Source organism: Aspergillus tanneri (genome assembly GCF_003426965.1).
Source record: "Aspergillus tanneri strain NIH1004 chromosome Unknown AapTan_7_pilon_pilon_pilon, whole genome shotgun sequence".
NCBI classification, from domain to species: Eukaryota; Fungi; Ascomycota; class Eurotiomycetes; order Eurotiales; family Aspergillaceae; genus Aspergillus; species Aspergillus tanneri.
Genome location: NW_022984634.1, coordinates 2436675 through 2450119, shown reverse-complemented (window position 1 = coordinate 2450119; position 13445 = coordinate 2436675). Strand labels below are relative to the sequence as shown.

At 52.0% G+C, this 13445-nt stretch overlaps 6 protein-coding genes across 6 annotated transcripts; 3 read left to right on the top strand and 3 right to left on the bottom strand.

Annotated features, from left to right (window-relative positions):
• Window positions 1–95: 95 nt before the first annotated feature.
• On the top strand, window positions 96–4347 carry ATNIH1004_007402 (karyopherin MSN5; the record flags this gene model as incomplete). The annotated part of the gene is made up of 11 exons (XM_033572027.1): window positions 96–926; window positions 985–1173; window positions 1233–1704; window positions 1761–1885; window positions 1937–2008; window positions 2068–2292; window positions 2346–2449; window positions 2511–2769; window positions 2826–2968; window positions 3020–3618; window positions 3674–4347. 11 exons carry the CDS (start codon window positions 96–98, stop codon window positions 4345–4347), a joined length of 3693 nt encoding a protein of 1230 aa, XP_033425342.1.
• A 549-nt stretch (window positions 4348–4896) lies between these two features.
• On the bottom strand, window positions 4897–5513 carry ATNIH1004_007401 (putative NADH-ubiquinone oxidoreductase subunit GRIM-19; the record flags this gene model as incomplete). Its single annotated transcript, XM_033572026.1, has 4 exons — window positions 4897–4945; window positions 5006–5158; window positions 5245–5351; window positions 5463–5513. The coding sequence occupies 4 exons, from the start codon at window positions 5511–5513 to the stop codon at window positions 4897–4899; spliced, it is 360 nt and encodes a 119-aa protein (XP_033425341.1).
• Window positions 5514–5756: 243 nt separating this feature from the next.
• trm10 (tRNA (guanine(9)-N(1))-methyltransferase) lies at window positions 5757–6914 on the top strand (the record flags this gene model as incomplete). Its single annotated transcript, XM_033572025.1, has 1 exon — window positions 5757–6914. The coding sequence occupies one exon, from the start codon at window positions 5757–5759 to the stop codon at window positions 6912–6914; it is 1158 nt and encodes a 385-aa protein (XP_033425340.1).
• A 425-nt stretch (window positions 6915–7339) lies between these two features.
• ATNIH1004_007399 (uncharacterized protein) lies at window positions 7340–10021 on the top strand (the record flags this gene model as incomplete). The annotated part of the gene is made up of 3 exons (XM_033572024.1): window positions 7340–7358; window positions 7561–9143; window positions 9200–10021. The coding sequence occupies 3 exons, from the start codon at window positions 7340–7342 to the stop codon at window positions 10019–10021; spliced, it is 2424 nt and encodes an 807-aa protein (XP_033425339.1).
• Window positions 10022–10494: 473 nt separating this feature from the next.
• On the bottom strand, window positions 10495–11692 carry OXR1 (putative oxidative stress response protein Oxr1; the record flags this gene model as incomplete). The annotated part of the gene is made up of 2 exons (XM_033572023.1): window positions 10495–10639; window positions 10713–11692. 2 exons carry the CDS (start codon window positions 11690–11692, stop codon window positions 10495–10497), a joined length of 1125 nt encoding a protein of 374 aa, XP_033425338.1.
• Window positions 11693–11909: 217 nt separating this feature from the next.
• On the bottom strand, window positions 11910–13420 carry ATNIH1004_007397 (putative endosome-associated ubiquitin isopeptidase (AmsH); the record flags this gene model as incomplete). The annotated part of the gene is made up of 3 exons (XM_033572022.1): window positions 11910–13037; window positions 13106–13252; window positions 13313–13420. The coding sequence occupies 3 exons, from the start codon at window positions 13418–13420 to the stop codon at window positions 11910–11912; spliced, it is 1383 nt and encodes a 460-aa protein (XP_033425337.1).
• Window positions 13421–13445: the final 25 nt, after the last annotated feature.

Below are 13445 nucleotides of genomic sequence, written 5' to 3'. Positions count from 1 at the left end.
AGAAGAATCTGAGGTAATCAATAATTTATCTACTTCCCATTATTTTACATAGAATCCACCCACGAATTGGGGATCTTTTTGGCCCAGTGGAAAGCATGGCGGCTGAGGAGGATTTGTCTGCGGGACGCATGGGCGACCTTGTTCAGGCGTTGGAGCTTATCCACAACCCCTCATCCACGAATGAGCTACGCAGAGAGGCCTTGTCCTTTGTGGAATCGCAGAAGGAAAGCAAGTCGGCGGCTCGTAATGGCTTTGCACTGGCATCCGGGGCGGATAATAGTCCCTTGGTCCGCTATTTTGGCCTGACCCTTCTGGATCATGTCTTGCGGCACACTTCCTTTACTGTCTCTGAACAGGTGGCTGTGCTGAGAGATCTGGTTCTCAAACTGGCAGAGTCGACTCGATCGGAAGATCCCCCATATATTCGCAACAAAATCCCCCAGCTATGGGCGGAGGTCGCGAAGAGAAGCTGGGGGCTGGACTGGATCGAGATGGACCAGACTCTATATCGGTTCTGGGAGGGGGGTCTCGTGCACAAGGAGCTGGTTCTCTCCATTCTGGAGACACTGTCCGAGGACATCTTCTACCGGGAGGATACCGTCTCTTCTCTGCGAGGGACGGATCTCAACAGAGCCCTGGTCGAGATCTTTACCCCCATGTCAGTTTTTGAAGAAATCTATCCGAAGCGAGATCATCACGTCGAACTGCGGTATGGCTCGGACTCCTGGCTTACCCGGATCAGCGAATTCCTCCAATATTGTATCGAGAACCTTCAAAACTCGAAGCAGGCGAAGGACGCCGCTCTCAAAGCATTGGCGACGCTAAAGTCAGTCTTGGTATGGGCGATTCCCAAAGCCATTATCTCCTCAAACTGTGTCCCAACGATAGCGAGGGCTTTTACTTGCCACGACGAACAAGTATTGCTGGTAAGACGCCCCGTCTGGTTCTTCGATAGTGGTACCACGAGCTGAACTCTTCGCAAAGGCCGCTGTGGAAGCTTTGCACGCCTTGTATAGCAGATCCAATATTGACGTGGCTGGATTCCAACCACTTGTACATGTAATGTATGAAACAGACTACCTGAATGTCCTGCAAAAATTATACGAATGGTCGGTGGTGGGACCCGATGATATTGACGATACAAGATACATGATCTCCAAGAAGATCTCCGAGGTATGGAGGGGCAGACAATGTTATTGGATATTTAAACAGCTGCTAACCACCACGTAAAGATGGTGTCCTATCTTGCAGGGTTCCTCGATGAGAAGGGATTTTCTTTAGAAAGCACTCATAGCATGAACCTCCTATTCTTTTTCCACCTTATGTTAAATGTCATTCGACATCAAAGCTTAACGGTTTCTATACCTGTTCTCCATGTGTGGTCCAAACTATTAGCTTCTGATAGGATTGGAAACACCGAATTGGTCACGAGTTTGATTCCTGCGCTACTAGAAATATGTACCCAGCGGCTGGTCCGCTGGGAGTCTCTCCCCACGGATTCCGACGACCCTACAGTAGTGTTCCTTGTGGAGGATATCGACACGGTCCCCGAGAGACATGCTTTCGTGGGCAATTATCGCCGGTATTGCTCATCTATTATAGAGACGACTGTTCACAAAAGGCCCGAGGAGGCTATTCCGCATATCCTATCAGGTGTGGATGTCAATTTGGACAACCTTTACAGTGGAGTTGAGCCTTTTAGCGGTGAGTCCAGGTCTCATGAGTCCTGCACGAGCTTATAAACTAATAAGAGGAACCAGTCAAATCTTTCTCGAAAAGTTCGCTTCCTCTCATGCGTGCCGACACGCAATTTGCGGTCGTGGAGGCTACGCTGAAAGGATATAATAAATGGCTAGCGGCACATGGGAAGATGCCGCAGCAAGATGTATGTATGCTTAAAACGGGTTGATGCATATATGGCTGATTGATTGACCAGGAGCTAAAGAGAAACGAACTAGAGAACGTCTTAGAAACGTGGGCTTTTAAATTAATGCAGAGGGATTTCGAGGTTAGATTTCATGGCTCGGTGACGGTGATCTACCCTCGACTGCTCACATTTTGATACAGGACCCTATATTGAAGCAACGCGTCATCAAACTCATTGTTGACGTTTCTTCGAAAGCCCTTGACAAGACCCCCAGCTTTTCCTTGAAGGTTCTCGAATATATCCTTATGACACGTCTCCCTGACCAACCCGAGTTTGCCACATACTCGGAGGCCGTGAAGGAACTTCATGGGCTTGCCAGCCATGAACTTCGGCGGCTTGCGATGCGCTATGCGGACTACTTTTCCGTACGTCTGGCTGGATACTTGCAAAATTCTATAATACTGACCTGTAGCTGCAGACCTTCTACGACCTGCTTGAGCCTAAGATCAAAGAGATTAGCCTGGCGAACCGTGTAGATGACAAATTGCAGATGGAGCTCACTTCGATTCTTCTCATCATTATGTATGTACTATGCAACCTTCGTCCATATATCATAGCTCTGTTCTTATGCTATTTCCACCAGGCAACGTGCGAATAACGTGGAACCCCATATACGCCAGTCCCGGTTGTCGTCTTTTGTGGAACCTATAAAGCAAGCTTGGCAGGAAGAGGAACTCCGACAGTTGAGCTCGTCCTTTGAAGGGTTCTGTGCCATGTTAGGGTTGCAACCTGTGGGACCTTATATGCAGGCACGGCAGGCACAGAAACTGGAAGACTGGACATCGGTACCTTTAGATAACGAGGGAAGACTTGTCCAAGAGGAGATGACAAGGAAGTTCCAGGTAATTAGAGGTGGTCACGATTTCAGATTCTGGATTAAATATTGACTTGGCATTAGCAACTGCCTCTGCGAGGCACCAAAACTATGTTGGCTGTTTCCACGGAGAAGCTAAAAAAGAACGAACCGGCGTACGAACTTGCATGCGGTGTCTGGCACGAAATTATCCCAGTGATACTACCAACCTTGTTACAGCTTGTCAGGTAAGGAAATCTGCAACAAAATAGCGGGGTTTGAACTAAGTCGTGGAACAGTAACGCGCACGCTTTCCATAACCCGGCCAACTGGAACGGCCTGACTGATGACATGAAAGTCGTTGTCGAGCGCATATTGACCGATAGATTCTGGCAGGCTGGAATATCCACGGGTAGCCGAGATGAATTTTATGCTAAAATCACATCCTCCCGAGCATCACTCGAGGGGTTCGCATCCTCGGTTAGAGGCAAGATTAGAGCAGTCCGTGAGTCCTGCTACTCAATGTTGTTCAGCATGAGTAGGCTGAGAGAGCACTTCTATGGTTTCGCGGAACTTCCGGGGCCTCTTTCCCAGGCCCTCTTCAAGGACTCGTCGTATCTCTCATCTCACCAATTTTCCGTCCTTCTGAATATTTCAAGGTGTTTGATTGATGACTGTCCTGTTAAGTTCAGAGGTCAATTTTTGCCTCCGATGCTAGCAACACTGTTCACAAATATCGATAGGAAGGTCACCACAGAATGGGACGTCATCGAACAGCGGAAAGAGGGCGTCGCCGATGGCGATTTGACTGATGAGATGAAATCAGAGAGTATTCTTCGTCAGTTGACATACTCCGCGGTCATCATGGTAGCAAGTCTCCTTGACCCGCAACGAGGAGGTGAGTGATATCAACATCATCTTAGCCGCCCTTTGAAGACTAACATACCATGGAGACCCTGATGAAGAACCGGCAGATCCAAGTGCTCCACAGCAACCGCCGGCGCTATCTGACTCAATACGACATTTCGTTCTATCTTCACCAGAGATATTTGAGCCCGTGATGCTTTTCTGTACCCACGCTCTTCGGATGCGTGATACCCGATGCTGCAGCATCATCACCCGGGTTATCCGGTCCATTCTTCAGGACTTCGCTCCCCCTAACCAGTCTCCCACTACCCTGACGATTCGCGAATTTATATGTTCCGAAGTCCTTAAAGCTTGCATTACATCCGTGCATGAGCCTTATTTTGTTGATATGCAGAAAGACCTGGCCCAGCTGATCGCATCCATCTGGGTCCTTTACGGGTCGAGCAGTCCTACAGCGCGAGCCGTGATCCTCAGCCTTCCCGGTATGGACGAGCAGCGAGTTGCCAATGCGGAAGCCGCTCTGTCGCGGACTACGGCGGCACGCCAGCAACGGGCCCTGATTCTGGATCTTCTAGAGGGGGTGAGGGGTGTGAGTATCGCGGAGCAAGGTAAGATTCTCGGCAGCCGGGAAGAACGGCGAAAGGCCCGAAGTGTCTTACAAGAGAGATATATGAGTTCCGAGATGGAGGGCCAGCAAAAGCTCAAGGTTGATATCAACGATGGGCCCGACCTATCGGGAGTTGCGGACATGTTTGGTTAAAGCAGTCTTGTCTCTTCTCCCTTGTTTCTGATTATATCTATTCGAGTAGATATGGGCCACCAATCCATTTCCTCAGTTGTATAGTATAGTGGGTTGGGTCCCCCGTTTTGCGATCTTCGCGGTTACTCTATTTTTGTTTCTTTCTTTTGTTTGGCATTGCAATGAGCATAAAAGACTATAGAAATACGATAATGGAATTATATTTAGGAACGAGAGAGTATAGCCCTGCTGCTTTCGGCAATTTGACCGAATGTATACATCAGTTTATAATATAGTCCAACTTACGAGAGAAACGCATGAAACAACGTAAAACACATATTGTGGGACGAGTGATTCTGCTCCAAACGGTATATCTACATCATACAGTTTTCTGTTCCTACAACAGACATACTTCCCTGGTACCTCTCCCGTTTCACAGCGAACCACAACCACTGCCGCTCCAGAATACTTCACTTGTACATCATAAAAGTAAGGCACCGCTCATCGGGAAGTTAACAGAAGACTCTAAGATAACGAAAACGAACCTCAGCACGTCATATCTCCAATCGCTTATTGAGTGACCCTGGACGGTGTGTAGGCGAAAGTAGGGCGGATGAAGCTGTACCACTCGACAGTTAGTACATGTTTCGGTTCTCTATATTGAAAAGGAAGAAGTTACCGATCACTGTGGTAGACCTTGCTCTCCGAACCGAACATTTCCTTCTCGCGAGCCTTGTCGGCGAAGTGACGACGGACCTGATCACGGTCTTCTTCGGCTTGAAGGAGAGGGACCAGATGGAGACGGCCCCAGATTTTCTCACGGGCGAGTTCACTGCACCCATATTAGCTAGTTCCTGAGCCATTTTTATCGGATTGAGGAAGCGAGGGAATCTTGATCTCTCTGACCATGTCACGTACTTTTGTTCACGGATACCGTGGAAGAGCTTGTAAAAGCCATATGCCATGACCATGTGCATACCGACGAGGTAGTAGAAGGGGCGGAAACCACGGGCAGGGACGTTTCGCTATGGTAGAGGTTAGCCACCATTCGATTGACCGGGCCAGCTCGGAGAAACAAGGGTCTTCGATTGATCGAAGCGATTGATAGAAAGCAGACATGTGGGAGAGAGTCGAACCTTATACTGAACCGGCCCGTAGCCCCCCGTTGGGGGCATATCCTGAGGCATGTTGACGACTGACGGACACAGCGAGCAGCCTTTAATCGAAGTCGGGGTAGGATCGCAGGCAAGATCGGCCGACGCGACGAACTTCATCCGACGGTCACGTGTACAGACCCATTTTGGTAATGCGGGCTGCGGTGACTCCCATTGGCTGGGCGAGAGTCTGCGCAGCTTTTCCAATGTGCGTGCAGCCTTCAACGACTAACTAATTGACTACTGATTCATTTAACTATTGATCGATTCAGCATCATGGACGGCGAAGAACGGCCGAGGAAGCTCCCGAGATTAGGAAATGATAAGGATGCTCAGGATGAGTCGGAGTCTGTGATGACCGGTGCCGTGGGATGTACTCCAGACAATGATGCCACCCCAACAACTAAAGGCCACGAGTCTGATGCAGATGACAGACAGAAGCTTCCGGTTAATGCGAATGAATCTGTTCCCAAAATGTCGAAGAATCAACTGAAGAAGCTCCGCCGACAGGAGCAGTGGGAGGCCCAGCGGGATCTACGTAAGATTCGGCGGAAAGAGAAGGCCCAGGAGAAGAAGGACCGAATACGGAAAGAATGGGATGAGGCGAAAAAGGAGGGACCGGAGGCGGTGGAAAGATTGAGGAAAGAGAGAGAATCCACGCGACACCGGTTTCGAAACACGACTCTGCTTCCTCTTACGCTGGTCATGGACTGTGGGTTTGACGAGCTGATGAACGAAAAAGAACGGATTTCCCTCTCCCAGCAGCTCGCACGCTGCTACTCTGACAACTCCCGAACTCCATATCGCTCGCACCTGGTGATATCCTCGTTCGATAAGCTGTTGAAGGAGCGGTACGAGACGGTTATGAGGAAGACCCATGAGAATTGGAAGGGTGTGCGCTTCTTGGGGGAAGATTTTGTTTATGCTGCCGAGCAGGCCCGGGAATGGATGAAGGGACCAGAAGGGGGTGAATTGGCGGGGATTTTTGCTGACAAGATGGACGTAACGCCCAAGGATGGGGAGGTCGTCTATCTCAGCAGCGAGAGCCCGCACACCCTGACGGAATTGAAGCCGTACAGTACCTACATTATCGGTGGGCTAGTCGATAAGAACCGGCACAAGGGGATATGCTACAAGCGGGCGGTGGAAAAGGGTATCAAAACGGCGAAGCTACCCATTGGGGACTACATTCAGATGACGTCGCGCCAGGTGTTGGCGACTAACCATGTAGTAGAGATTATGCTCAGGTGGCTGGAATTAGGGGACTGGGGGGAGGCATTCATGCAGGTGATCCCTCAAAGAAAAGGAGGGACTCTAAAGGACTCGAATTGTAGCTCCGAGGAACCAGTGCAGCATGGTGACAGCGCGGACGCTGGATCTGAGGACGTTCAGGAGGCTTCTCAGGATGCACTGGAAGATCCAGGAGAGTCTTGAATGTAGGATATGTTAAGGGTGTATATAGGACTCAATATAAACTGGTAGCAAAGAGATTGGTCTGCAATAATATATGTATATGAATACGAATACGCATATCAAAAAAAAAAAAAAAAAGTAAACGAGTAAAAAAACGTGACAGCTGAGTCAGCCATCACGTTGCCACCGACAATCGATCAATGACGGAAGATCAACAGAAGCACAACAACATCTTTCTTTCCCTTCGCTTTTTGCTTGTCTTGGTCCAGGCCAGGGACGTCTGTCATCGTCGTCTCTGCCACTACTGGACAGTTCCCTGGCTCTCCTGCCCACTGTTCCTAGCTATTTACTCCGTACGGTAGCCAGCCTCTCGACTGCCGATCCCTGCATCCCACCTGCCAGATCTTCTGAAAAAGTAAACAAGTGCCACCAGGGAAACCACAGCCATGTTCATGCTCCGCAACGGTATGTGCTCCTCCTCACTAGCCAGTCAGCGTCTTTCATCTTTGGTAGATGAATATCTCTTCATTTGATCTCCTTTTCCTCTTCACGTTTCTACCCCACTCTCTACCCCTCCACACTCGTTCATTGCTGTCTATGTACCCCGCTGTGTCTCTTTTGCCACCTCTTCAAGCTTCCCCAGCTAACAATCCTCTACCTTTCTCAGTGAGCAAGTTCATTTTTGGAGACACTTCCAAGGAATCTATCATCGAGATCCCACAGGGCCAGCTCTATTTAGTGCGCCCTCTGTCCCCCAAAGGTTACTCCGAACTTATCTTCAAGGACGCCGCTGCCTCCATTCGGCGCACGGGTCAGGACTTCCAGTATCAGCTTGTCATCCAAAGGGCCTACGAAGAGGGCGAGGAGGAGCTCGCAGAGGACGAGGACGAACAAGGCGGTAGTGATAGTCTTGATAAGGACGAGAAGATATTCCTTCTTGACCAGGCCTTGCATTTTCGCTCAGAGGTTCGGGACGGAGCTGCCAAAATCCTGGCCTGGAGGGATCTGAGCGGTGATATTGGTGATCTGTTTGAATTCGTTTGCGACTCGTCGGTGCCCTCGGATAAAGTGTCCACCTTTGAGCTCGCCGCGCTGCAGTGCCAGTACGAACGGAAATACCGACGCAGCTCTCAGAAGGCGACGGAGCAAGAACTTCAGCAGTTTTCCTTCCAAGAAGAACGACCGCTTCCTTCAGCAAGTCCTCTCGCTTCACCCAACAAATCCCGTACCCACTCTTTCGCGTCCGGAGATTCGACTGCAGCTATGGTCAAGGAGGTGGCGTATTCGCGGGCCAAGGGCCAATTCAAACCGACCGATGACGGGGACGAGCCGACGGTGGCACCCCCGTCCGCCGCACAGCCGGAGACTAAAGAGATCCTCGCCAAGGAGAGAGTGGAGCTTCACCTGTTCGACGTCCAAAGTGGGACGTTCATTCTGCAAGACCCTGATGTTGTTGCCACTGTATCGGAAGTCGGGAGTTGGCAGTACTGGCTCCATATCAACAGCGAAGAGAAGGAATGGCTCGGGCAAGCCGTGATTGCCGATATCAACCCCGTCTTCAACTTCGAGTACCTCTCCTTCATCTTCAATCACTACAGCGAAGATGGCTCGGCTTATTCCTGGCTCCTACGCTTTAAGGATCAGGCAACCGAAGAGCGGTTCCAGGAAGGTCTCCTGCAGGCTCTCTGGGAGCAGCTGAATGAGATGAAATGGAATAAGGTTAAGGATAAAGAGCGAGAGTATGTGTTGGATGCTTTCCAAGACCTCACAATGGAGGACCAAGAGTCCCAAGAACAGCAGGTCGATGACGAACGTGAAGAGGAGGAAGAAGAGGAAGAAGAGGAAGAAGAAGAAGATCAGGACGACGGTCAGCGCAGCGAACGCTACGACTCGGACGAGGAGCAGGACGATGTGGTGACTCGAGAAGACGACGGCAACGTGAATTCCCAGCTTGCCGTTGGCTATAAACACGACCGGTCGTTCGTTGTGCGAGGCTCTAAAATCGGTGTCTTCAAGCACACCTCGAACAATAACCTCGAATTCTCAACCACTATTTCCAAGGTGCAGACTCCTAAGGGCAAGTTATTCAGTCCCAAGAAGGTCCAGTTGCATGCGGAGGACTCGCAGATGATCATACAAAACGGCGATGACCCCAACTCTCTCTACCGTATGGATCTGGAACACGGGAAGATTGTGGACGAGTGGAAGGTCCATGATGATATCCCCGTGCACACTTTCGCACCAGAAACGGTAAGTGCTATACCCTTTTTTTCAGATAGAATGGCATTTTGACTGACCGTGGGCAGAAATTCTCGCAAATGACCGCGGCCCAGACTTTCATTGGTGCTTCGCATAACGCTCTCTACCGGATTGACCCCCGTGTGTCCGGAAACAAGCTGGTGGAGTCCGACCTGAAGCAGTATGCCAGCAAGAACGCCTTTTCGTCTGTGGCCACCACCGAGAAGGGCTACCTCGCCGTTTCTTCGAACAAGGGTGACATCCGGATGTTTGACAGGTTGGGGATCAACGCCAAAACCCACATCCCGGCCTTGGGAGAACCGATCATCGGCCTAGATGTGTCTGCTGATGGCCGATGGGTCTTGGCCACCTGCCGAACCTATCTCCTTCTCATCGACGCGCTGCAGAAGGATGGTAAAAATGAAGGCAAGCTTGGCTTCGAGCGCTCGTTCGCCAAGGACTCGAAACCCCAGCCTCGACGCCTGGGTCTCCAGCCGGCCCACGTTGCGCAGTTCCAGCATGAAACCAAGAAACCTCTTGCCTTTACGCCCGCACGCTTCAACACGGGCGTTGACAGCCAGGAGACGTCCATTGTCACGGCCACAGGCCCCTTCATCGTTACCTGGAGCTTGAAAAAGGTCGTGGCGGGACGCAAGGACCCCTACACGATCAAGCGGTATTCGGAGGAGGTCATGTCGGACAACTTCCGGTTTGGGTCGGACAAGAATGTCATCGTGGCCCTGCCGAACGAGGTCAACATGGTGGCCAAGCGGAGTCTTCAGAAACCGACGCGCGAGAGTATCGCTGGGCCACCGGTAACCCCTAGCCGTCGGAGCACGCGATGGGGGAGTCGGCTGGGAAGGGATGAGATTGTGAATTCGCCGTATTGATCGTGTCGCTGTTTTCTTTACATACCCTTGTAGATTGTTCGTTTCTTTTTGAAATCTCTTTTTACCTACCACGGGCCAGCCATGGTGTTCGTCGCGTGCGAGGGATCTGATGGTCCGTGATTGATTAATTGACTGATTTACTACTGGTTTTTCTTTTTCTCCATTCATGGTGATATGACGGATGGAATTGGCGAACGGCGGTTTGGGTTACAGCAAGATTTTAGTAGTTTATCATATCCAATAGGTAGCTAATCAAATATTACGACTTATGCAGTTCTGTGTGTCGTTGTCAACCACATGGGAGCGCTCCTTGGTCCTTTTCTCCTTTGCCGAAGGCTATATCGAGAGAATTGCACAGTGAAGCAAGCGACACGATGGGAGCCCGCCATATCGTGTCGGGGTATAGTATTAGATAGGTAATGCAACGCCAAAATATACAAAGAAGCAGGGTGAGCGAGTGGATGAGATCGATCTCAGGAACCCACATACCACACCTCCACGCCGATGATGTCGAATTTTCCCCCTTCGTCGGACAGCGGTTCATTCCCAAACGTCTGACAGGCTGAGCTGACTCCCTTTTCGAGACTGGAATCCAACCAGAGGCCGTACCGCCCATCACTGTGCACGTTAGCATCGCACTTAGAGTATCGGTATCTTTTTATTATCTATGAATTCGGAATTGTTCACTCACCCGCCTCCTAAACTCAGGAAGCCCGTCTCACAGAACATCATGTAGTCGTTCACGCCACTGTAGGGGAAAGCCTTGAACCGGATACGATCGGGGGTGCTAGCGCCACTGGGGTTACCAGTATGATCTGTCGACTGAGGCGTTGTACTTCTCGGGGCGGCGGCTCTTCTGTCACCACGAAGGGTCGACCATCGACCGGCGTGGGTTGTATCTGCGCTCGGACGGGGAGGCAATCCGGCCAATTCGAGGAGATCCTCCGAGGGGGGTCCTTCTCTTTCTCTTTCTTTTCCTTCTCCTTCATCGGCACTTCCACTGGCATGTCCCGTTGTATGGTGAGGTACCAGGGAGGAGAGGTCTCGAGAGGGGAGGATGGAGGCGCGCCAGAGGAAACACTCGCCGGTGCCGAAGTAATGGGGGCCAGGATGGGGGGGATCAGTCATGTAGGCGCCGAAGACGGCGCCAGCGGGGGAGGCATCGCGAACGACGAGGACGTAGCCGGCGCGAGGGCTGCGGGCGGAAATGTCACGACAGTGGTCGTACAGGGTGGCGAGGGAGGCGCCGTCGCGATCGAGACTGTAGGCAAGACGCCAGGAGTCGGCGAGTTGGAGCCTTGCGGGTACCAGAAGACGGATCTCCTCAGCTAGAGCACGCGAGAGCAGCTGTCGCTGTAGGCTGGTTGATGAGGATTGGTGGTGGTGGTGTTCGTCGCCGGTCAGGGTCAGCGGGGTGAGGGGGGGTGGTTGAAAGGGTGAGGCGGTGCGAACGGGGGAGAAGACCTGCGAGGAGGCGGATGAGGAGGTCTGAGAGGGAGGGAGATGACGATGGGAGTTCATGGCATTGGATTGGGATGATGATTGTTGTTGTTGTTGTTGTTGTTGTCGTTGTTGTTGTTGTGATCGTGGCGGTTCTGTCAGTCGACGGTAGAGACCAGAGACAACGTGGGTGACGGGGTAGGAGAAGTAAGAGGCGGCGGAGGAGGACATAGGTGATAGGATCGAGGATCGAGGATAAAAAAGATCAAAAGAGAAGATGATTAAGAGAAGTGGTAGAGAGAAGAAGTCGATAGAGAAATTTGGAAGAGAAGTGGAGAAAACAAAGTGGGAGATCTCCCCTCCGTCTATATCGCTACTTATGTACAGCATCATCCACCATTACTAAAGCAGATAGAATAGAATAGATAAAATAGAGAAAGAAAATCCACTATCGTAGATCCACCGTCTCAAATTCCAGCCCTTTCGCCTCCACCACATGCCCCGGTCGCAGAGCATCCGTGTAGATATGCGTCTCGGGATGCGGATGGAACAGGCCACTCTGTGTACAATTCAACACAGTCTTCAAACCTGGCGGATCTGTCAGGCGAAACACCCCCCAGTCGGGCATCTTGCTCGGGGCGCATACGATGGCAATGCTCTCCGGCAGCATCACCTGGTAGCCGCAGTGCGTGTGCAGGTCGCGCGAGCTCATGAAGCATGTCTGCGTCGGGTGCGTGTGGATCCACCCCAGCATCATCAGCTCCTCCGCGTCGCAGTACTCGAAGATGGCCGACTCGTTGACAGTCTCGCACGTGTCCGATGTCGCCGTCTGCTCCGGGATAAGCAGCCGCGACACGAACAGCGCATTGGAGATCAGCGTGCCGCATAGGATTCCACACGTCTCCAGGTTCCGTCGCGTGTTGGGCGCCGCCAGATCCAGGAATACCGTCCGCAGCTCCGGCGGCAGGAACACTGTCCGTAGCGGCGTGCCGTTCTCTAGGTACGCCGACGGCTTGAACGTGAAGCTGGAGGGCCGGAGCTCGGACTCATTCGGCGTCTTGTCGGGCACAGCGGGCACCTCCGCCGCGGACACCTTGTCTGGCCGGGGAGGTGGTGACGGTTCGTCCCCGACATCGATCCCGTTCGTTGCGACGCGTTCTTTGGGGGGAGGGAGAGGAGGTAGTGGTGGTGATGGCGGCAGCGGTTGGGACGTGACGTCCCGCGGTCGCTGACGAGGTACGGTCGGATACTTGTATGTCGAGGTAGAGGAGGCCGTCGTCGTCGGTCGTACTGAGGGACCCTGGACTCGCTGATCGGAGTTCTCTGCTAGGGTGACCCGGACGTCTTGGATGCGTCGACTCAAGTCCTGGTCGGTCTCCCAATTCCCCTTGCTTACCTGCTGGATCGCCTGCCGCATGGTGGCCCGACGACTTATCTCGGTCCTTGCGAGCTGGACAGCCAAATCCCGGTTCTCACCCGCCTCCAAGGGTTCAGCCACGTTGGTGAGAGCGAGATCGGGAGGGGAGGCGCGATTCGTCGCGGGGGGGAACGGGGCTCTCGATTTCGACATAACCTCCTGTATTGTTCGTAGCGCTGGTTGATGCGCGGTCGCAGGGTCTCCAAGGTCTCTAAATTTTTGTTTACCTGGCCCTCGACCTCCTTCATGGACCGTTGGTTCTTCTCGTCCTTGGCCTCGGGGTGGTTGACGAGATGAACCAGGACCAGCTGGGCATGTCGAAAGAGGAGGAGATAGGTTTGTTCGTCATTTCCTTCGCGGAGGTAGATGTGCGCCTGAATTTCAGGTATTAATACTCAGACATGATATATTCAGCAAAGAATGGTGGTTTTTACCTCTCTCTCCAACGTCGCGGCGGTACGCAGCCAGTATCGGAGGGGAATGGAGGGGTTGTATTCATAGTCCTGAGCAAGACGAGAGATGGTTTCGACGTTTTGGGGCATGAGGACGAGAGGACACGGTCTGAAG